At 40.3% G+C, this 23,300-nt stretch overlaps 1 protein-coding gene across 3 annotated transcripts in view; it reads left to right on the top strand.

The window, feature by feature from the left end:
• The first annotated feature begins 332 nt into the window (after positions 1 to 332).
• RBMS1 (RNA binding motif single stranded interacting protein 1) overlaps positions 333 to 23,300 on the top strand; it is a 139,882-nt gene continuing 116,914 nt past the window's right edge. For 2 of the 3 annotated variants that reach the window (XM_085227570.1, XM_085227573.1), the window contains exon 1: positions 334 to 731. In XM_085227570.1, coding sequence (XP_085083696.1) covers positions 657 to 731 — 75 coding nt within the window. In that variant the 5' untranslated portion in view covers positions 334 to 656. Of the gene's footprint in view, positions 732 to 23,300 lie in introns of all 3 variants that reach the window. The other variant, XM_085227572.1, reaches the window with a different exon arrangement.

Here is a 23,300-nt window from a genome sequence, read left to right on the forward strand (position 1 = left end):
TCCTAACAGCCCGGCAGAGCCTTCGTCGCCAGCCAAACGTAATTGTCCGAAACGGTCCCCAGCCCTCCCGAAAGCCCGCGTCCCGCATCACCGGTCCGCTTCGAGCCGCACAAAGGCGGTAACAAAGCCCAACCCGGCTAATTAGGTCAGAGCCGCGCCGGCTGCGGGCGCGATCACCGCAGCCCTCCCTCAGCCGAAGCTCCGAGCCCCCGCTCCGCTCCCCGCGGCTCGGCACCGCGCTGTCCCCGGGGCCGCCCCGCTGCCGGCCGGGCTCGGGGTTCACCCGGCGGGGCGCGGAGCGGGGCTAAGCGCCGCCCCTCGCCCCCTCCCTCCCGCCTCCCGCTCGCCACCAGCCCGGCCCCGCCGCCTGGTACCGCCGCCGCCGCCCCGAGCGCTCCCCGCTCCGCAGCCGGCCCGCCGCTGCTCGGCCCGGCCGGGCGGGGACTTGGCAGCAACTCGCGGAGGAAGAGAGAGAGAGAGAGAGACCGAGAGCGCCTGCCCCCGCTGCCCGCTCCGCTGTGGCTTCGGGGCGGAGGAGGAAGGTCCGCGCTCGGCCGAGGAGCAGCAGCCGCCGCCAGCGAGGAGAGACGGAGAGGCGGCCGGAGCCCCCTAAAGTGCCCCCCCAACCCTGCACTGCAGGCTACATTTCCAGCTTCATGGGCAAAGTGTGGAAACAGCAGATGTACCCCCAGTACACCACCTACTACTACCCCCAGTATCTGCAGGCGAAGGTATGGCACGGCCGGACGGGGCTCGGGGCGCGGACACGGCTCGTGGGGGGGGGAGGGCGGGCGGGATCGTCCGGGGGTCGGAGACAGGAAAGAGCCGGCGGCCCCTTCCTGCCGGCTCCTCGCCGCCGGCCCTCCGGACCCTCCTCGTCCTCCCGGCGCACCCTTCCCCCGCACGCCCTCGGCGAAGCGGAGCTCCGCGGGCCCCGCCGTCGTCTCGCTTTGCGCGGGGAACGACCCAGAGTTCGGGCGGCGGCCCCGAGCCGCTGCTGTTCGCTGCGCTTTGGGCCGGGGAAGGGACGCGCTGCCGTGCGGGGGGCGCGGGGCACGGCAGCGGTGCGCCGGTGGTGGCCGTCATTCCGCCTCGATGGGGACACCGCCGCCTGGCCGAGCGCCAGCGGGTCCGCATTGTCTGAGGAGTTGGACCTTTGTGAGCAGCCGCCTCGCAGTTTCCAAACTGGCTCGAAAAGGTGTTTAGGAGCCAGCTGCCGACGGATTGTGCTGTCCGCGGGTAGCTGTCGTGCGCCGGAAAACGGATTTTAGCAGTTCTAGCGGTGGTGGATCCCCAGCTTTTTGTCTTTTATATTATTTTTCCCCTCTCTCCTCTGAGGCTGTTAGGGCAGCCAGCCCTTACGCTGCTCTAGAAGCATCACGCTGCAAACTGGCAGATGCAGAGGTGGTTGCATCAGCTGTCTGGAACATTTAGCATAAGCCTCTCTAACCACCGGTTCACTCCTCACAAATCAAAACGGACCCATATGAGGCTTCAATGTGTGAACTTTTTGTTAGAGGTTATAACTGTGCTGTGGTTTTATTTTTTCCTTCTTTTTTTTTTTTTTTTTCCTTCTTCCCTTTTTCCTCCATGGAAGTGCCCGGCCTGTATGGCAGTGAGAGGACAAGAATTCTCTTTATCTGCACATATGATAGGCTCTTCTGTTTATTGTGTCCTGTGATACTGTATTGTGAGATGTAATTTATAGTGCTTGGCCGAAAAATAAATTTGGTCTGACAGTCATGAGACATTTTACAAGTCAGCAGTGAAGAACCTTTGAAATGTGCTTTCATGGATACAGAAATTGACAGAAATACGATGAAGGTCTTTAGGTGATTTGAAGTGAGTAATTATCTCTTACATGTGTAATTGACACCGGGCTAAATAGGAGAGCATGTCACCATTTACAGATTGTGCCGCAGAGCAGTTGCTTCAGGACTCTTTAGATACGGACATTTCCATGCGTTATTTTTAGGAAAGTACAGTGCCTGGCAGATAGCCCCTTGCATCACTCAGCTCTCCAATGCACGCCTATATCTGCATTCTCAAATGAGAAAATGCCTTTGTTCAGAAGCATTTACTTTTCTGATTTTCTGCGGCGTTAGTAAGTTAGGAAGCGAGTCCGTACCACTGAATATACATAAAGCAATGTCACTTGGCTTTCCTGACCTGTAAATAATTGAAGAGGGAGGAGAGCTCTAATAGCTTACTGTAGTTACTAGGGTATGATCCTAGAAATCCATGATCCTATGAGAAAGCTTGATGGACCATCTTCTGAAAACGTTTCCTGTTCAGATAATTTAATATTGATTTGCGTTACAGTCAGTGACATCTTCAAAGCATCTTGCAGTCTTCGCTATGAAATGATAGGGCCTGAAATCACGTTACTTTGTTTCAGCAGGGAGAGCGCACAGCCGTTTGACCTACACACATGAAATCAAATATCTGGGACCTGAAGTCCCCTCTTTTGAGAGATCTTGGTTTAAAAAAAAAAAGGAATAAAAGAGAACAGGTGGGCCCTTGTTGGAGCAGGAGGGCCAGTAACCCTGAGTTTTGACATTCGAGCATGTAGGATTCAGTAATGGAAGAAATCTCATTATGGACTCTCTCTGAAAAAATAATTTAATTCATCTTTTCCAGTTGGTATATCTTTGGATTCTAAGTAAAGCCACTGCCCAGTACTCTAAATATTTCAGTAATTCTGAAGAAGCCTTTGGTTCTTGTCAAACCTGCATTAGAATAGAACTGAACAGCCTTTGCTGTCTGTGTGATGGGTGATGGATGATAGATGGTACGTGGTCACACGGGGGGAAGGAATTGATACTGAGGCTGGAAGTTTTGCTTCCCATCTTGTCCTTTCTTAAGTGATGTAAGAAAATCTGCTGACTAATAAACCACAAATTGATAATTAGGAGATGACAGAAATTACTTGAGGATGGATCTATCTATCTATTTTTTTTTCCATTGAGAGCTCAGAAATACTCATACATTAGATGTTGCACACTGCTAATGGTTCTTAGGGTTAAATGTGATATGGTCAACTGTTTTAATTGCTACCAAATATGTTGCAAATTTTAAAAACAGATGTTGTGTTTATCTGTTATGATCCTCACAATCTTATCCATGAAGCCTGAAGCTGTTTCAGTCAGATATTCTGGGAAGAAATACAAACAGTTGCTGTGATTCAGCACCTCCTTCCCCTTAATCGTGCGGAGTTCAGCATTGAAAGAGATGAGGGAAGACACAGACTTAAATAAAATGTACAAAATAAACATTGGAAGAAGGTGTAAGGCTTTTAATATGAAAAATCATCATGGCAATGAAATTAGAAAGTTTGAAATGGTTTCAAGTTAAAGCTTTTATAACCTCTTGCATTTTCTGGGCTTACACCATTTTTACCCTATTTTACTTAATTAATATCTATTAATTTTTTTTTGCATCTTCTAATAAGTATATGCTTTAGAACAGTTCCTGTATTGTAACGTTGCTTGGCATGTCAGAGAGCATCAAAAATATTTCTAAGTCCAATGGATATCAACATTTTAGAAAATTTTGCTAATTAAAATGTGTGTGCTTTACTAAACCTTAAATGCCATTCTGACATGCCAGGCAGTGTTGTAACAATAACAAAGCAGCTGGAGTGCAGATAAACAAGTATAAATGGGCATCACTAGGCCATACCTTGTTTGTTTTGGTCAAGTAAGAAACAAATGGGAATTTCTGCTTTGTTTCCCTTTACCTACATATCTAAAGGAGTTCAGGGACATAATGCACACTGATTTTCAAAGACTTTGTGCTAGCTGTCCATATTGCTGTTTTTCCTTAGAGAATAATGTGACAATCTAACTGTCTAATTCTAGTGATAGACTTCTGCATCATAAAGCAGATTTTCTTAGTGTAAGGAAGTGCTTGTAGAAAAAGGCAATGTTTCTTATGGAGAACTTGATTTATTTGAAGTGCAGGCATTTCATAGCAATAGATAATAGATAATGATTGTATTCTATCTCTTTCGTGTAGTATTAGACTCAATTCACAAACAGTGTGAATTTTGCTAAATTACTTTATGTGGTCCTTCTAAGTGTGTCATTTGGCGGCTACAAAATGAGTGCCCTGGTAGTTAGAAGAAGAACTAATATTTTCAGAACTGTGTGTAGGTTTGTAGGCAGTTCTGTGGATGGATGGAAACAGGAGGTGAGCAGGCAGATCCTATCGTGTCAAAAATGTATTTTCAGGCTGTTGACAGCAAACTTTAAAATGGGAACATTGAGTTTTTGTGCAAACCTGTTGATGGCAAAGTGGGACAGCAGGTAAAAGGGGCCTTGCTGTAATAATGCTACAAAGCAGCTAGGAAACTTTCTTATTAGGAGGCTGTGGGTAATCCACAGTTCAGCATTCAGGGCACAGAGCTAACAGACAGATGGAGAAGCTGCTGGTTCTAGAGCAGAAGCTGCAGAACACCCTGATGGTTTGCTGCTGCTGATTGCCTTTCCTCAGCTTTCTGTGCCCAGCACAGGTCTGCTGCCCTCTAAAAAGTATTACTGGCTTCTGAGCTGATTTTAACTAACCTGGATGATTACCAGTTCTAATCAGTTTTGTTTATATTTATTCCATATGCACTATGAGTGCAAAATCTATACACAGTGAAAGGCAAGTTGGGTTTACAGGAACACAGAGAATGGGTGAATGTGTTTATAAGGTCTGATAGAAATAATGTACACATTTGTGAAGTTTTTAATTGTCCATAATTCTGCATCTCTCTGGTTCTGGGCAGGGCTTGGAAATCCATTGAGGAGTGGGGTGTGGGGAAGGACAGGTTTGCTGCAGGCAGACCTTTTTTGACTCCACACAGACACATGATCCCATTAGCCTCATTAGCCTCTTGAACGTGTTCTTTCCTATTCCTGCAAGGCAAGGGTTTTATTGTGTTCCGTAGGTGTAACTACCCAAAGAACTCCTTCTGAAAGGGCACCACATTGTGGAAAGAAATGTAATCTATACCAATTTTAAGAAATACTTGAAAGTACTGGAAGTGATCCCTCCAGCTCCATTAAATAATCTCAGGGGATGTAAAAAATGGAGAAGGGAAGAGTGTTCCGGATGAACAGCGTTTTGTCTTTTCCCAAAGATCCATTCCAGAATTGGGAGTGCTTGTGTTCATCCATCAGAGAGGCCACTGGCTTTTTGTGACTGATCTCAATGGCTGGTTTATATAATCATTCCCGCTACCTTCATTTGAGTGGAAATCTCTGTCCTTGTCCCAGTTACAGCTCCTTTTAACTTTTGAAGTTTAGTTTGGGTAGCTTGCTGTGAACTAGAAATATGTTCTTCAGAAAGATAATTCTTGTATTTTCAGAAGTTGAATCCTTACTAGAAATGGATCAGGCAAAGTTCGCACGTTGCTCTGCATGCATTTGTCCTCCTTGCCTTGAAATACTCCAGTTTTGCCTTGAATTATTCTGTGCCAGGGCCTCTCTTGAGATGTAATGTCAGATAAGTCTGATGGGTAAATACACGTTAGAAGCAGGACGTAACCAGATACGTTGCTAATAGCAATAACTCAGAGATTGAGCCCAGGTACTCCACACTGGAATCATGGCATTGTTTGGCTGAGTGAGGAAAGATGTGTGTGAATGTATCGTGTGTTCAAGTGCATCACCATTGTAATTTTGTAAATCACTCTAATGATCATAAAAATACACTAATTGCAGAAACATTTCAGAGTATCTTAGTCATAAAGACTGGCTTCATTGAAGTCAGTGAGTTTTGCTTTTGATTTCAAATGAGCAACGTTTTATTTCTTTGAAATTTGATTCATGCTTGGGATCTACTGATTATGTTTAATTTGGAGGTGATTTGCAATAACATGCTATTCATAATTTTGGAAGAGACAAAGTGAGGCAGTGTAACACGTAGATGGTGTGCTCAAGGCTGTGATCAAGGAGAGACAGTGATGGTGCCCTTAAGATGTGCCTGTTTTGTATGTTTTGCTAGGGAATTGTTTTCAGAGATGTTTTAAAAAGCCATGACTTTCCTGCCCTAATGCAACTTCCTTAGGGGAAGGAATAGTATAAATATATATGCGCTTAGAGGCTGAATTTGCAAATTACAAAGAAAAAATATTTTCCTCACATCATTAATGGCAAAAATGACAGATTCTTATTAGCTTTGTAATTTCAAGAAGTTTGAGACTAAACTCATCCCTGGAGTACGCTGTGCTTGGGGCTTAATTTGATACTGCATGATTGGCCTCATTTAACAAATGTCAACAAAATCTCAGTCCCTCTCCTTGATTCAGTAGTAACTTTACTGCTGGTGTATGAGTCAGATCCTGAGCCCAGTAATATTATGGGATTGACTTTTACACAGAAGTGGTAAACCAATACATGGCTTGGAAAAGGCTCAAAAAGCTTATTCAGTCCTGTTTTCCTGTTGTGCTTAGTTGTTTTCTCTGCAGGCACCAGGTATATTCCAAAACTGTGTTTAGATCATTTTTTTGGTAATCAGGGTCTATGCAGTAAGTGGACAACAACCATAGGAGATGGGAATTGTATGGCATGTTTGATTTGTACTAATGTATTTTTTAGTTCTGCCTTCAGTGTGGTATCCCAAGGCAGTCATGAAAAGTGTGCAGTAAGTTTGTGGGGGAGAAGTTAAATTTCTTTCAATAAAATAGTGCTTTAAAGTATGTTTTCTTTCACAACTTTACTGTTACTTTTGGTAATGACTATAGTTTTCCCCATAAACCAAAGCTGAGTGTGCTGTTTGGAGACTTACTCTTATTTGTAAAGAGGACTGCGCTCTTCAAAATGCTTTGCTTCTGCTTTGAGCATAAAACTGCAGGTCTCAATCAATGATGAAATTTCCTGTGAGTAAACTTCTAAGTTTTCACTTCATGTTGAAGGAACACAGAGATTTGCCAAATTATTGAAAATTTCCAGTGGAGATTAACACAATGTAGTAAAGCACTCTTTAAAACAATTTTTCCATGAAACAATACGTTTCAGAAACATATCTATTTAGGGTGTACATAAATTAATCAAAATGAAACAAACAAAAACCTGAGAGAATTGCTAACATGCTTTGTAGCCCAGCAATCTGTGCTATCAATGTTGATTCTAGATCCATCAGTCTTACTCAGAAAGATAATTGATGCTACTCATTCAGTGCTCCTAATGAAGTACACTTGTGATATCAGTAGAGATTTGAACAAAGGCATGGGACTAAACTGGAAAATGCAGTTTGGTACAGTTGCCTTTTCAGTTGCAGCCTTCTAAGTAGTCAGAATCAAGAATAAATAACAATTTAAAAATACACTGTTCTTCCTGAAATGATGTTTTTAGTTGAGAAAGATACAAGATACATTTTCAAATCTAGCCAAAAGCTTGCCACAAATGGTATAATCATTTTTTTTGATGTATTGCATATGTGTTCTACGGTCTGTGCAAAGCTGTGGTCATAGCTGTCTGTGGGAAAAACACCTGCTTATTCAGAGAAGTGAAAAATGTTGGACAAATGTGCTGATAAGAATCTGTTTATCTGAATTTAATTTGTCTCAGTCAGAACACAGGCACACAACAAATTCAGCTCATATTTACTGTAGCTAATAGGCGGTAATTATTATCTGCCTTAATGTACTTGCTTAGTAATCCTCTGCTGAAAATACAGAACTCTGCCTTTAAATGTAATTTTGTTAACTTCTAAGCTGACTTGTATTGTCTCATAACTAGGGAGGCTAAAGGCTTGGCTTGGACATGGGTACCACGGTTCACATTTTTCACGATAGCTTTGGTAAAGTACTTTGCTTTGTTCATGGTATGTATTTATGCCGTATTTATGCTCAATTGCTCTGACTTGATGAAAATATTTTGAAATATATTCGAGCTAAATTTCTGAAGCTTTACTATACGTGTAAGGCCTGTGAGAATTTCTTCAAAGTCATTTCAAGTAGATGAAGAGTGCTAACCTAGAGTGTTCCACATGACTCTGCGCTGAGAGTGAGGGGTTGGTCCGCCATCCAGGGTTAGCAGGAATGGGTTTCACTTTGTGGCTTTTACTAGAGGTTAAGAACTGAATTCCCTGGCTTGTCTCTTGGCAACATGCGCTGACACAATTTCTATGGCAGTTTATAGGCTGTGGCAGTATCTGTGACCTCTTCTGTCCCTCAGGCCATAGCTACATAATCACTTTAATTTTACATAGCTATGCACAGCAGCCAAAAAGGGCAGTCTTGTCTTTCCCCATTGCCCTGGGCAACTCGTTCCTGCCCCTTCCTGACTGCCAGTACTGGCATGGTCACTCACGGAGCTGAATCAAGAAAACTAACCTCCAAATTCCCAAATGTAATGTATTGCAGTCCAGCAACTAATGAGACACCTGAAGAGCTGGAGATTTTCATGGCTGTGGGATAAATTCGTGCCCCCAAAATAGTATACCCACCCATCTCCTGCTTTCGTACAACAAAATGTTGTTGCTTGCTTCTCTGTTTACAAATTTTTCCATGTCCTTAGAAGCAAGGATGAAGGACCCAAACCAAAGGAAGATATGACATAGCTCATAGGCAACCTATATCTATTGAATGCACAGTAAGCAAGGAGACAGCTACTAGCATCATTTTTGTATGAATTTATTTCTCATTTACTGTTTTAAATTGAGTTTGATAATTGGTGCAGTGAATGTTTAAAAACGAAACAGTTCAGTCTGTGTTTCATTCTTACAACAAATGAATGTGGGGGAAAGTGTGAAATAAGTTGCTGAGAGTACTTAAGTTAGGTGTAGGTCTGTGAGGAAGAAAGAATTGAAAGTAAATGAGGCTTCCAGGGGCCTTGTAGCATAAAGTTACATCTAACTTTCCATTTTCTGCACAGTGCAGCATTGATATTTTATTTCATTCTGGGGAGAGAGGGGAGAAGGCTGGCACTTCAAATTAGCAGCAGCTGTAGAATTAAGACAAGGGTGTTAGTGACTCATTTGGAAAAGTACTAGCTAAAACATTCTGTCTCCTAGAAAAAACATTTAGGAAACGTTTGTGATAGAAACTTTGGGTTCCTTGAATAGTGCCTGTGACCTTCTGGTTTCTCCCAGTTTTGCTTTAGACAGTTGCATTTTAAAGTGAGAGGAATTTATAGGGGTGTTGTGGAGTGGGGAACATATCTGCTCACAGGGCCAAAGCCTCCAGAATTCCTCTTACCTCTTTTGATCCAGTCAGCTGTCGAAAAGTTCAGATTCTTTGATTGTTCCAGGTGGAAAAACAAATTAGTAATAGTCAGTTGTTCCTTTGACGCAGCTGAGTTATTTTGCTTTGTTGAATGCAGAGCAGAAGAGCTCGATTTCTTCCCTCGCCCCAGAGGCTGCGTTGGGAGTGTGCTGCTCAGCCCAAGGCCTGTTCCAGCAGAGCAGCCCCCAGCTTGTCCTGGTGTGAGAGGCTATGTGTGTAAAGCAAAGCTGATGTAAATGTGCTAAGCAGGCCAGCTGTGAAATAGGCACCTGCAGTGCTCCACTGGTTGCTAACCTCCAGGCAGGGAGTGACCCATTAACTGGGGGTGCTCTGAGCCTGACCATTTCAGTGTCATTCCCATCTACTTGTCCACTCATCCAGACCATAATGTCCAGCGTTGGGTGCAATAGTGTTAAGTGAGAGAATATCAAATCCTTTCTGGAATCAGTGAGAATGACATCTGCTGTCCTCCCCTGTCTGTAGATCTGGTAGTTTTCTCACAGAATAGTGAGTTGGATTCAAGGCAATAAGTGCAAGTTGTAACATGAGAAAATTGTACTTAGATATGAAGAATTTTTTTCTTGCCATGAGGGTGACCACGCACCTGAACAAGGGCAGGGAGAGACTGCAGTGTTTCTGTCCATGTGCCACCTGCTCTGGCTGAAGCTGCTCTCAGGGAAAGTTGGACTGGATGACCTTCAGACATCCCGAACAAACTAAGTTAGCTGTTATCCTATAAAGTACTCTCTGGTAACTGTATCATCAGTGCAACTGGCTCTAAAGTAACTGTTCCTTCAGTGTTTCCTCATTGTAAGCTGTGGTATGGCATTTGGAAAGGAAAGGTATAGAAGGAATTATCTTTTTCTTTTTATGTGTATTCTACAAATATGCAAATGTCATTTCAATAATCTCTTCAGCATGTAAATTCCTTTATCCCATTTCAGCAAGTATCATATACAAGCTGCTTAAAATTCAAGATTTTATGTTTGTCTGTTTACTTTTCTGCTGTCAGGGCATTATAGTGCTAAAAAATGATGTTGTAGGTTGTGACAGACGTGTACATCTTCTCATACCAAATTACTTCTTTAGGCTGATGCTTCTTGTTCTTGCATCAAATATGAATTTGCTGATAAGTTTTTATCTTGCACATGGATTAAAAATAATAGTAGTAAAACAACAACAACAACAATTAACTCTAAATTAAATCCTGTTTCTCTACAGATAGTATTTACAGGAACAGCAAAGAGGACTCAGGAGAGCAATGTTCTGACTTTCTGGTAGAGAAAATGGGAAGATTGAGTGTATTGCCCTTCCTTTACAGTTCAGCTGTATCTCACATGTCTTTTCTTGGAAATTACAGTAAGTTCACCAGAGGTAGAATCTATGGATGTCTGAACAGCTTCCAACCCACTCATCTAGCTCCTCTAGTCTACTCTATTAGGACTTCTCTCAAGCGTGTTTTGTATACTCACTCCCTCATGTGTTCTAAGGATTTTCACTTGAAGGTATGATAATCGGAAGCTTTAATGATCCCAAACCCTGAAGTTAATGCTTAAGATGTTGCTTCTAATGGAAAATAAAAACAAAGAACCCACACAAGACCACAAACAAACAAAAACCCAATAAAAACAATCAAACAAACAACCAGTTTTAGTTAGCAGCCAAGCTGATGATTAGAAAAAAAAATACATACCCCACCAAATGTCAGGGTTTTTTTGTTTGTTGTTTTTGTTTTTGTTTTCCTCCACACTGCTAAGATGTGACTGTGGTTATTCATTTATTCAAAAATCAGTTTCCTTGCTTGTTGCCAGAATATATATTTAGACGTATGATTGGCCTTCAGATGACTTCCTTGAGGCTGGACAGTGGCATTATTGCTCCAAGTTATTATAAAGGAAATGGGATTACCTTAATGAACACTTATTTATTTCTTTCTTCATCTTAGCTTGTTTACCTTGATTGTTGCTGGGCTATCTGAACATAAATTTGAAGATTTTTACAAAAATTTAGGATTGAGGAGATATTTGTGCATATAATGTATTTGTGCTCCAAGGAGTTTTAAATGCTATTTTTGGACTCTATTTAGTTGTATGCCTGGGACAAGAAAGATATCTAAAGTTTAACTCTTACATGCAAAGTAGCTATGCATCTTTCTGGGAGAAAAAAAAACACCCACACTGTAAAAATGAAAGAATGACAGACGCTTACTTTGTCATACTGCCCCAAAAGATGCAGAAAAGCAACTATACATATTATGTATCAGTTAACTCTTTCTTTTAAAAATGAAGGTGGAGTTCCGTGTCAAGTGAATAATTGAATAGTGGAGAAATGAATAATAAATACTCATTTTTTTAACTCGTGGAAAATACAGTAGGCCATTTTTCATGCTTACTTGTTACTTATCTCTGTGAAGATTAGCATAAATGGCTCCTCTTGCTGATATTTATATCAAGTCTAAAAATACATATATGTTGAACAACACAGTTCCTGTATTTTTATGGAGAGCATCTTCTTAAGAGTAGGACTTTATCTGAGTGTCTTCTCCAAACATTTATTCCATCTTTGTCATTAATAGAAAGTGTGCTTCATCTCAACCAGCTGTTGTTGTCAAGGGAGATTGCTGCAGATCCCTGTGTTCTGGTAGCAGTTGCTAACATTGCATATACACATTTTTGAAATGTGCTAGATATAAAGTTTACTTCAGATTTATGTGCCAATTGTTAGGAAATACTTGCTGTTGATTCAATTTCCTTAATGGACCAGGTATTATTACTCTCGGATTCTTGACAATGTGGTATCTACTCTGCAGAGTGGTCTGTAATTCAAGATACTGGGCAAACTAGTGATGTATGTATGTGTGTGTATTATTTATTAAATATCTTGGGTTGTTGGCTGTGTGTGATGAAAAAAACATTCATGTAAAATGGATACTTCGCTGTGATTTTTGTCGTAAATTAATACTATGGTCCTTCTGTTGACGCTGATAGTGAGATCCATGTGTTCTTTAATTTCATGCCCACGGAATTTTGTCTTTGCAAAAAAAATCATGCAGGAGGATCTTCATCTTTTTTTTTTTTTTTTTTTTTGCAAACTAATCTTGAAAAACATTATAACATTATCGTATTTATTTCACTACAGCCTCCCATTTTTTCAATTTAAATGAAGTAAATAAAGAATCTCCAGTCTGTACCAGAGTATTGTTTATGCCAGCCAAAGCTGAATTCAGGAGCCATTTACTGTGGATACCTTGGAGATAGAAGAGAGAAGGCTTTCGAGTATCAGGGGTTGCTGTATACCAGTCTGAGCATTTCTACTCCCTAATTACTGGAGGACATCAGGAGACTGAGCTGGGCTTTCTGGGAGCAGAAAACTGAGAGCCATGCCTGGGAATGGCAAGCATTTCACAGCTATGTGAGGATCTTTTGATAATTGGTACTTTTAGGAATAGTATCTGGAAAAAAGGGAAGAAAGAATCAAGACACCAGTTCGATAACAATACCCAAGTACTTTTGTTTCTGCACTTGTATATAGTTTAGCTTCAACGAAGCAGCAGAGATCTTTGGGCTCGTGGCCTGAACGCAGAATTGGGGGTGATCCACTGGGCCCATTGGTCTGGCTTTCTTCACACCTCCAGCACTGAGCCTATCCCGTAAAGTGGATTAAATCGTCTCTAAACCTGGCTGTAGGCCCATTTCTTTAGCCTTGTTTCGCCATTTGAGGTAGGGAAAGAAACCTAAGTGAGAAATACAAAACAAGACAGAGGGAAAGCATGAGAAGTAGTTTTTGAAAGAGGTAAATTGCTGTAGAGAAAAGATAAGGGAAAAGAGCAAGGCAGAAAGGACAGAGAGCTGAGCGGAGAGGCTGAGCCTTGTGTGCCAGAGCATGGCATGAGAAGGCAGCTCTGGCTGCCAGGCTGCCTGGGGAGAGCTGCCTTCCCACAAAAGGGGATTTAAGACAGCATTCTGCAAGGACTTGCTTTGGGCACTGCTAAAGTTCAGCAAAAATTAAAGGTTATTCTACAAAAACAATTGAATTTTGGAAGATAGACAGGCAAAACCTCTGGGAAAGGTCTTGTTTCATGTAGATTTTGAGAGGACAAAAGATATCTGTGGGATAAATTTGGCAGTTACCTTTGCCTCTAAACTGGTGTGGCCATACTGTGATGCTTTGGAAGTACCTTACAGAGGTAAGCTTGTCAGCCTTTGCTATTTCATCTTATTTCTTGTAATTTCTAATTTTTTTTTTTTTATTACTCTGAAAATAGGTAAGGACTACTTGAGCACACTCTTAAGTGACGTCGTGATGTTATTCTTCTTCTTAATAGTTAATATTTTTATAAATTCTCTTATCCTGGTAGGTCTGGCATCAATCCAAGCCCAAGAAGTATACGGTATAGTAAAGACTAAATGCAGAAACAGTTGGCATCCACTTGGCAGGCAGATTTTATCACTAAGCTGTATCACACACTACTCTTGGCAAAAGTGGCTAAACAAAAGAAATCAGAAAGCACCCATCTCAATATTAAAAAAAGAAAAAGAGAGTTCAGCTGAAATTATACAGTCTATAGCAGCCCAAGTGAAATTATAACAACATATTTTCATGTTTTTAAACTTTGCACATAGAGCTGTGCCTTCTCATATTAAAGTTTTCATCATTCATTTGTACTGTGGGTGCAATGCCAGAACCCTTCTGTGTCTGAGCGTGCTGCTCTGGTCATGTGTCAGTCAGATGGAAAATCCGAGGCCAAGGTCCTTGCTGGCAGCCTGAGCTCAGGCTAGAAATAACAGCACAGCCTGCTTTGGTGAGCTGAGATGGGCTTTCTCTTCAGATTAAGATCACTTGTAGGGAAAAGCAAGACCAAAAGCAGCTTTTAAGTGCTAAAGTCGCCACCAGAGAACAGCATTTTCTGTTCCTCAAACAGAGATGGGACACGTTTGCATGTTTTAATCCATATTTTTTGTGTGGTGGCCAGAATGCCTCTCTGCTTTGTGGTAACTCCTGGAGGTGATGCAAATGATGGTTTTACAGTGAGGTAACACAGAGCATGTGTTTTCTGCCGGCCTACCGCTACGGATCAGTACAGCCCAAAGAAGGCTTTAGTTTTATGAGGAAGGAGTCCAAACAGTAGATAATGATTCCACACTTTGCGTGTGCTCTCCTGAAACTGGTTGAAAGAAGATAACTTTTATTTTGTTCAGATTTAATCTTTTTTTTTTTTTGTGACGTTTTGTTTTCTTGTTGTTGTTCTTTTTTTTTTAACCAGTAGTTGTATTTGTGGTGCCAGCCTACAAAAAGTGATAAAATCCCTGCATTTTGTCAGCACATAGTTTTGTCCTGTATTTCTCATGTGCAGTGATCCTCCAAGAATGCTTTTTGGCATCTAATTGCTTGATTCTGACAGTAGGGTTCTTTGAGAGACAACTGCTTTGCAGGCATTGTACACAATACCAGCACAGCGAGTGCTGGTGGGAGGCCAGGTATAAGGATTTATTAAGTATTCTGGAATAATTATCCCCAAATAATTTCAAGTGAGTGGGGCTTTCTTCTTCAATAAGAGTACCATTGTCCAAAACAGCTTAATCCACTTTCAAAGCCAGCTAAGTAAGAAAAGGCATTCTTATTCTGAAATGTGATTGCCTTCTCATGGAGTTTCTTACAAGTGTTCCTAACTACTCTCCCTTTAATCTGATACAATTTGTATGGGTATACGAGACTTTAGTTCCTACTTCTCAAGACTGAGTTTCATGTATTTGGAAACAGTGATGTAAACGCATTGGAGTCTTAGAGAGTAAAAGTTATCAAAGGTGCAGAATATTGATGCTAACAAGATTTAGAGCTTTTCCACACTGAAAAAAATAATAAAAGTTTAAGGAAATAAAAATGTAATGTTAAGGAAGTAGTTTTGTGGAATTAGTGAGTGTTATGAATTCCAGTATAGATGTCCATGTACCTGCATGTCCATTAGCAGAGGTTATTTTGGAGTAGTTCTGGTGAGTTTGTGAGTGTAGACAAGACTTAATTGAGCAAATATGGTGCACTAAGCTCATGTAAACAAAAACTCTATTAACTGCATTTGTCCTCTAATTAATATTTTTAATAGTTTTAATTAGATGGCTAAATCCAATAATACCAGAAGTAAATAAATGCATAATGAATATTCATTCACTTCTCTAACTGAGAATTTTGCCTGTGTGCACTATTCAGGATTGGGTTCCAGCACACTTAGAAGAATGCAGATGAGATTCTCTGCATTCTTTTTGATGTCTTCTTTCTTGAAGATTGTGACTACTGAGGTTATATGAAAGTCTGGAATTTAATTTCATTTTGGAAAGTTTCTAGATTATGCAGTAGGGAAGCATACATGTAACTACTTGAATGTGTATACCATAAATATATGAACACCTTTATTTTAAATAATAGGTTTATAAATAAAAGCTATACTACACAGAAAATGGATGTGAAGTAGCCTAACTTTATTAAAAAAAAAAAAACAACAACAACTACCATGACATATACACATAGATGTATTTAATTTAATTACACAAAGCATTGGCGTGAGACACAAACTCTGCTCTGTAATAGCTGTATAATTGGAGGGGAATGAAGCTGAAGAAGTAATGTAGAGTAGTGTTTTATTCAAAAACAAAAACAAACAAACAAAAAAACCTCAGCTAAGTCTAGATTTCAAAGAGAATTGCACATTTGCATCCCGGGGCAGAAATTGGCTGTGTGCTGGGAACCACAGAATCTCTCAAGGTAATACTTCATAACTATGGAATGTATCCCATGACTGATATGTAGCTAAGAACGGAGAATCAAATTACACATTTGAAATAGTTGGAATGAAATATATTACTAGTAGAAGAGAGTAATTAGGCTGGGTAACCGGCATAATGTCAGATAATGTCAGACTAGTTAGAAACCTGGTGGGGAACAAAACAACAAGTACATTTCATTGTCAAAATGACTATATATGTACATACCGTATTTCCAACAAAATTAGATGCTATCTTTTTCTAGTACTTCACTAATATCAAATTTTATCAGTTTTCAGCTCAGTGTGCCACAATTCTTAAAATGCTTAATCGTAGGAGTAGCATTTGGAAGTATCAGATAATTAAGAATATTCACATGATTTCAAATTTGAAGTTTTATCTGATCCCTGTAGGACAAGCCCAAACTATTTGTCCTGCCTTTACCATAGGTCTGCATTTTCTGTATTCTGACAAAAGTAATTATTATGAAGTTGTGTTGGACTTTGCCTAAGTATTCAGAGGTATGTAGCTGGAGAAATATTATAGTGGATATTCTGTTACGTTGCAGTATGACACTAATTACAGAAAGCACATCTTGCAGTACTCATCCCTGATGAGGAATTTCACATGAAGGCTATACATTTATTTCAAATCTAGTAGTCGTTTCTTCAGTGAAATTTCGCTGCCTTGCTGAATATATAATACAGAAGCACTTATATAATAGAAACTTGGAACACTGTAAATGATGTCCTTTGAACAGTAAATGAACTCTCTTCTTTTATTGAACTGAAGTTTGGAATGTAGTGTTCTTTGTCTCATAATTGTCTGCCTACACACACCCAGACTGCAGTTCTAATAACTCTCCCTTGAAGGAGCACATATGTCCTATTTTTTTTTTTTTTTTTTTTAGGCCTCAGTTGTATATTTTTGTAGTTGGAAGATGTCTTTACATTAACAAAAATATTCTCATCATGATTATAGGTTAGAGCTAATGGTGCCAGTTTTACAGTATTCTGTGCTTGCATACTTGTTGGATCATGATTATTTTCGGACGACCATATACCTTGTAGAAATATTGGTTTTTTTTGCTCCATTAAAATATTCATCAACATGTTTGTTAAGCATGCACTTTCATTTTTATTAATCTATTGTTGCCATTTATTAGACTGTGATGAATATATTCACTAGGCAAGGTAGCAAAAGGTAACAAATCTGTTTTCTGTCCAGGAAAATTACATGTAATAAAAATAATATTAGACTGTGGCTCTGGAGGAGCTTCTCATTATTCTTTAAAATAGAAAGGTCAGCCTGGTATGATGTCTGTGTTCCAGTATAGCTAAATATTAAAAACAAACAAACCTGCAGTAGCAAAATTGTCATGTAAAGTTTAGCGTAAGAAGCATAAGCTTTGTTATCATGCTGATCTGGATGAATCTTAAAGATTGTTTACAGTAAGGTCTGGAGAGTTGCCTAGCACTGGAGCATACACAATTAAACAACAGAGCTGAACTTTTCTTTTGTGTCAGCATATGGCTAAAAGACCTCCATTGTACTCATATGATCGTCATTCTTGGAACTTACAACATAAACAGGAATAGAGAACATTCACTTGTAACTCTATCCCATGATAGCTGTGCTCACCAGGGGTCAGAACTTTACATTTTCACCAATAGAGCTTAAGAAATAAACTAGATGTAAGAAAATGATAGTAGGGATGTAGTAAAATATGAACTCACTTTTGCAGTGTGAATGTGTACCTATCTGAATATGTGGATTGCAGACATGGAATAATGGGCATTTGACATGTTGGGAAATTAATTTTGATAGTGCTTGTAAAGCCTTATGCCTGTGACTAATAGTCATCCAGGTACTCATCCTTTCTTTGGCAGTATAACCCAAGAAAAGCAAACAGATTTATACTAGAGCCCGTTGGTAGACTTTAAAAGAGGGTAGTCTGAATTGGAATTTCAGATTGGCTTGTCATTAGTCGTATAAATAATTGTGTTGTGCACTATAAGAGCAGGAATTTCTAGAATCACCTATATGGTTTTATAATCAGTCTGTGCTTTTTTCTAATTATTTTAAAAAATTGGGATATTAATTTTGTGTATGAATATGTCAAAATAGCTCTTATATGCTTGTAACTAACGCTACCTCATTAATTTGCTGTACTCTGTTTCTGTTGAGCTGCTTATGTAGACACCGTAACTCAGGGAATACTTTTAATGAATAACTGTTAATATTAATGGCTGCAGGTAAAAATGGAAGCTAATGTAGGATATGAATTTAAATGTGCAGTATATGACTTGCTTAAATCTAGGACAATTAAGTAGGTTGCAGGCAGCTGATGACACTGCAGAAAGCTGAGCGCTAATTCTATTACATATGAAAAATGCTCAGGACTTTCATCAGCATCCAGAAGAGAAGTCCAGTTCAAAGCTTATGAGCAAGTTATAAATAGGAATGCTTCAATTCTGTTTTCTTTCAAATAATCTATTTTTTAAAAAGTGAGACCTTTTGACTCTTGCTTTTTGATTTAATAATGTTAATCTGTGCTATTTCAGATCATCACAGTACTTGCTCATTGAGTAATAAAAGATTTTTGCAATATTTGTGCACTTGTAATTAAAATGTTTGAACGATGCATTCTCTTCGCTTTCACTGAGCCATATTTTACTGCTCATTGACCAAAAATTATTCACACTATTTTCTGAAATTGCAGTCTATTACAGTTATGATAGAATAATTATATTCTACTCTACTAGAGCTGGTGGCAAGATGAATAATCATCACTTTATGTTCACAGACCCTCAGTGGCGTCTGTTCTGGAATATTTTTTTTCATTTTGGGAAGCATGGCACCTCGTTAGTCTGGATGGGGATACAGCTGGGAGTGGCAGCAGGCGAGTACTGCTGCTTCCTGCAGCGAAATCAGGAGACGTGCATCGGTCCCTATGTGAGTAGAGATAAACAGATTCGTTAGCAAACCTACCGTGTGTTTGCTATCAGTTGTAGGTGGGGCTATTCCAAGCACCCTCCAGAAGCTATTTTTGTTTCTGAATATTCAGGAATTTTACTACCATTAAAATCAATTTTCTCAAATTACTTTCCTTTGAATCAGGCCTTTCAGCCTGTTGGGGTTGGTATTACATTGCCAATTACTGCCAGTACCTTTCTCTCCTATTTTTAATACAAAAATGTTCCTCTGGTATCTAGTGAGTTCTTTTTAATTTAGATGGATCATCATATAGTCTGGGAATCCACAGAAAGTCCCTGGCTTGCAAAGCAGAATTAATATATTTATGCTCTAAGTCTATAAGTTAATGGACAGTGAGAGCAATTCATTGTATGCACAAAGCAGTTGGTGCTCTGCTTTTTGGTTGAAAGGTGGAGATAAAGCGGGGCACACTTAGGGCTTTGGTGGTGGCTGGTGTTTAGATGTGCAAGAACTATGGGCTGCTGTGAGGAAAAGGAAATGCTAAACCTGAAAGCAAATCGCTGCTGCGAGTCACAGCTGCATCCACTGTGAGCCACGGAAGCTTGCCTGCTTGTTAAGATAGGGATTTGTGTGTGTATGTGTGTGCATCATGACTCCTACGAGGCACACATCCTGCAAAGTAGCAAACATTTATCCCAACAAACTTCACTGCTTTTGCTTACTCAGAAACTTCCTGGTTGCTCCTGTCCTTGGCAGTTCCAAATAACTCCAAGCAGCATGGAAAATAGGGTGGGAAGTGTGCCCTGGCAGGTGAAAAACTTCCTGCAGCCAACTCTGGGAGATGGAGGTAGAAAACCTGTTCCCCATGCCTACTCTCTCATCTTCCTGGTACCCAATGGTTGGGCTTCACTGGGAGACCTTCCCAGGGAGCTCTTCATGTGCTAGATGGGAGATGCCCAGCGGCCAGTCTGAGCCACTGGTCTCAGCAATGCAAGTAACTGGTATGAGAGCTGTGGCAATCCTCATTACTGTCAGAACTAGCAGTGTTTTTAAAGGGGGCATGCAATGATTTGGTTTTAATTAACTAATATGAGCTGATACTTAATCATTCTGTGTGAATGTTTGAATGAACAGGAAATCAATTTAAAAACTAAATTTAAACCAAAGGCTTTCTGTATCTTGGAGTGGAGGCCAGGCATCTCAGCATCTTACTTGAAAACATTTTGAAATGTAAAAAATGCAGAAACACCATGCAGGCAGTTATGTGCACCTCCAAAAATTGGCCCCATGGATAAGCTGTTGGGGTCTACAGCTACCCTCACCAGCTTCAATCCAGAGTATTTCCACCAATTTGAGTGGGTTTGTGCCTAGTGAATAAATGGGTAGACTCTGAAAGCCATTGCAACTGGTTCACTTTGAATTGCCATCATCAAATTTCCTTTAAGCATTAAAAATAATTGTACTACACTGAATATCTTGTAGCTGTAAATAATTGTCTTAATCAACTTTCTCTGCCTGCTAATATATATCTACCTTCTCACTGGCAGCCCATTTTTCTTTTAATAATACCTAATGGCATGCATTTGTAGCTGGTTGCTCTGTGTGCTGGTGCCAGCCAGCCCAGCACAGATAAGGGCTTGTCACTGCATCCATGATAAATCTCCATTAGGTGCGTTTAGAGCTAGACCGTATTTTACTTGTTATGGTAACTCCTGAACTGCAATGTAGCTTAACATGGATTTATAGAGAATAGTATGTACAAATTATGTTTCTCCCCCCCCCCTTTTTTTTTTTTAACTGTAAAGGGAAGATATTTTTTTATTTTAGTTGCCCTTTTCTTTCACCTTTGACTTAACTTTTTAAAGTAAGGGGAAGGGTGTTATGTGATTTGTGATAATTCATAATGTTGGCCAGATGTCTTTCTGTTATAATGATAGCATCGTGGTCTGAATTTTTTAATACATTAACTCTATTAATAAAGTGTTATAACAAGTACTGAATTATAGCCCCCAAATAAACTGCATATTCTAATAGGTATTTTCTGGTGTATGCTTGGGGCCAGGGCAAGGTGCTGAACAGACATGAGGTCTTAATTGTGTCCTAAAATGATCTACAAGTAATACTCCGGCATTGCTTTGGCTCCCTGTTCAGATGCATGAACCAGCTTCTGTAGTTTCCTCAGTAGACTTGGTGCACACAGTTGGTGCTCCCATCAGCTGCACAGGCCAGTTTGGTGTTGTTAACAGTGCTGTGCTGTATCTCAGGAAGTCAATGATCTGTGCGCTCCGTCTCGCTCACTGTTTCCAGGGAAAACTAAAATGTGTTTGTAGACCTTTCTGTCCGACGCCCCCAGGTTTAACTCAGTGCAAGCAACTTTATTTGTACAGTCTCTAACCACTGATGTGATTGGAATTAGATAAATGAGGAATCCAGATACAAATCACACAATAGGTTTCCCTCCCAGTCGTCTCCATAAAATCCTGATGTCTAACCTTTAAGTTGTTTGAATAGCTGTTATTTGCTTTTTTTTTTATGATGTCTTCCAAGAATGAATTGTCAAGACATTGCTGTCATAAAATCTCATTGTTTAATGACTGTGGATGTCTTCACTAATTCTCCCAGAAATCCATTACTCCAGAAATTCATTTTTTCATCATATAAAAAGCATAACAAAAAAGGGACGAGATGGTTGAGCTTATAGACATTACAAAAAAGTAAATACAAACCACCTTCTCTCATTAAATGAAGTGTGGTAATGAAAAAAATTAAACCTCCAGACTCCATGCTCCCTTTATTTATTTATTTATTTAATTAATTAATTTCTTCACAAGGACAGAAAAGGATGAGGCATCCATGTGAAGCAGCATGAATTTGCAGTCAGAAGAAAAGGACTATTAGCAATAAACTTTCATGGATGCAGTCCTGAAAGACTTTTTTTTTTTTTTTTCCAAAAGTACCATGTTGTAAAGCACTGGGATTACTCACAGTAGTGAGGATTTGTTCTGTAACATTGCAGGGCTGCCGCCCAACCATTTTGTGGCTCCCAAGATATGCAGACCTTGTATATAACGTAGAGGAGCTGACAAACAAATGGAAAGTACTTTTTATACATAGCTGTGCCACTTTCGGGAAATTGGGACATATGGGAGATGGACCGCATGGCTCCATCGTAGTTTAAGCAGCATTCTCCTGAATTTTCAATAGCAAGCTCTACTTGAGAATTGATGGCAAGGATATGACCCCTGTGCTGCATGCTCGCAGGCTGCAGGGTGGTGGGAGGCCAGCTGTGGAATGTGGGAAAGTGGCTGAGCTGCTCAAGTCATGCAGGGAATGTTAAATGTGTCTCCAGCTGGCAGGAGCCGCGGCTTAAACACAAGGTCTGGATCTGGGCATGGCCGAGCATTCCCGGCATCCCCAGCGCCTGCTGCACAGAGCGCGGCGCCGATGCGTGTCACAGATGGATTTAGAGGAAAATGAAATGCCTGTCACCTTTAGTGAAGTTCTAATGGCAAATGAAGGGAGGCTTAAACTTTTTTATTATAAACCAAATGGTAACAGTAGTGCTACCCAGACAGTGAGAAAAGCTAATTCTACAGCTCTCAGTGGAGAGAGGATTCTCATATTTTTCTTTTTTATTTCCTTGGGGTATGCTCCTCACATAGAAAATGCAATTTACCCTTCTTTAGCAACCCTCTAATTTAGTGGGGGTGTTCTCTCATTTTCCTTTCCAGCAATGTAATCGATGAGTTCTTGGTTCACAGCAAAAGCTACAGAGAGACTGCTGTGGTACTGCAGAGCAAAATTCATTATAATTTCCTGAGATCCCCCAGTGCTCCTCGATTAGCAGGGCAGCTGCTATAAAACCCCCTAAGGAGAATCTGCAGGTATTTTCATGCTGGCATAAGCTTGCTTGATCTTAACTCTGAGCTGAAGAGAAACAGTGCTGGGGCAATGCTTATCCTGAAGCATCCTAAAGGTCCTGCTGAGGAGTCAGCTCAGTGGCTGCTGCTCTGTGGGTACCGAGTAACCTCAGAGCTGTTGGGGGAAGACAGTGTAGATGTATCCTGTGTAACCTGAGGGTAAACTGGGGAAAGAAAGAACATGAGAGTTCTCAGGATTATAAAAAAAATCTGTGAAAATAAATGCAGAATTAAAACTAAAAAAAAAAAAAAACTAAAACTTTTAGGACTTTCCAGCACAAGCAGAAAATTTCAGTCCTTTTGCCTTCACTGAAGAGATGAATCAAAATAGCCCGGGCTACTGAAGATTTTACATGTGAGCACCATTTTGCATTATGGAATTGCAGGGTAGGACTAAAAAATAATGTAGAAAGAAGGGATTTGGAAGTCGATCTTTTGACACACTGAGTAGGCATCGGAAGGTAGCACACTTGT

This window comes from Meleagris gallopavo, chromosome 7, assembly GCF_905368555.1.
Source record: "Meleagris gallopavo chromosome 7, MGAL_WU_HG_1.1, whole genome shotgun sequence".
NCBI classification, from domain to species: domain Eukaryota; kingdom Metazoa; phylum Chordata; class Aves; order Galliformes; family Phasianidae; genus Meleagris; species Meleagris gallopavo.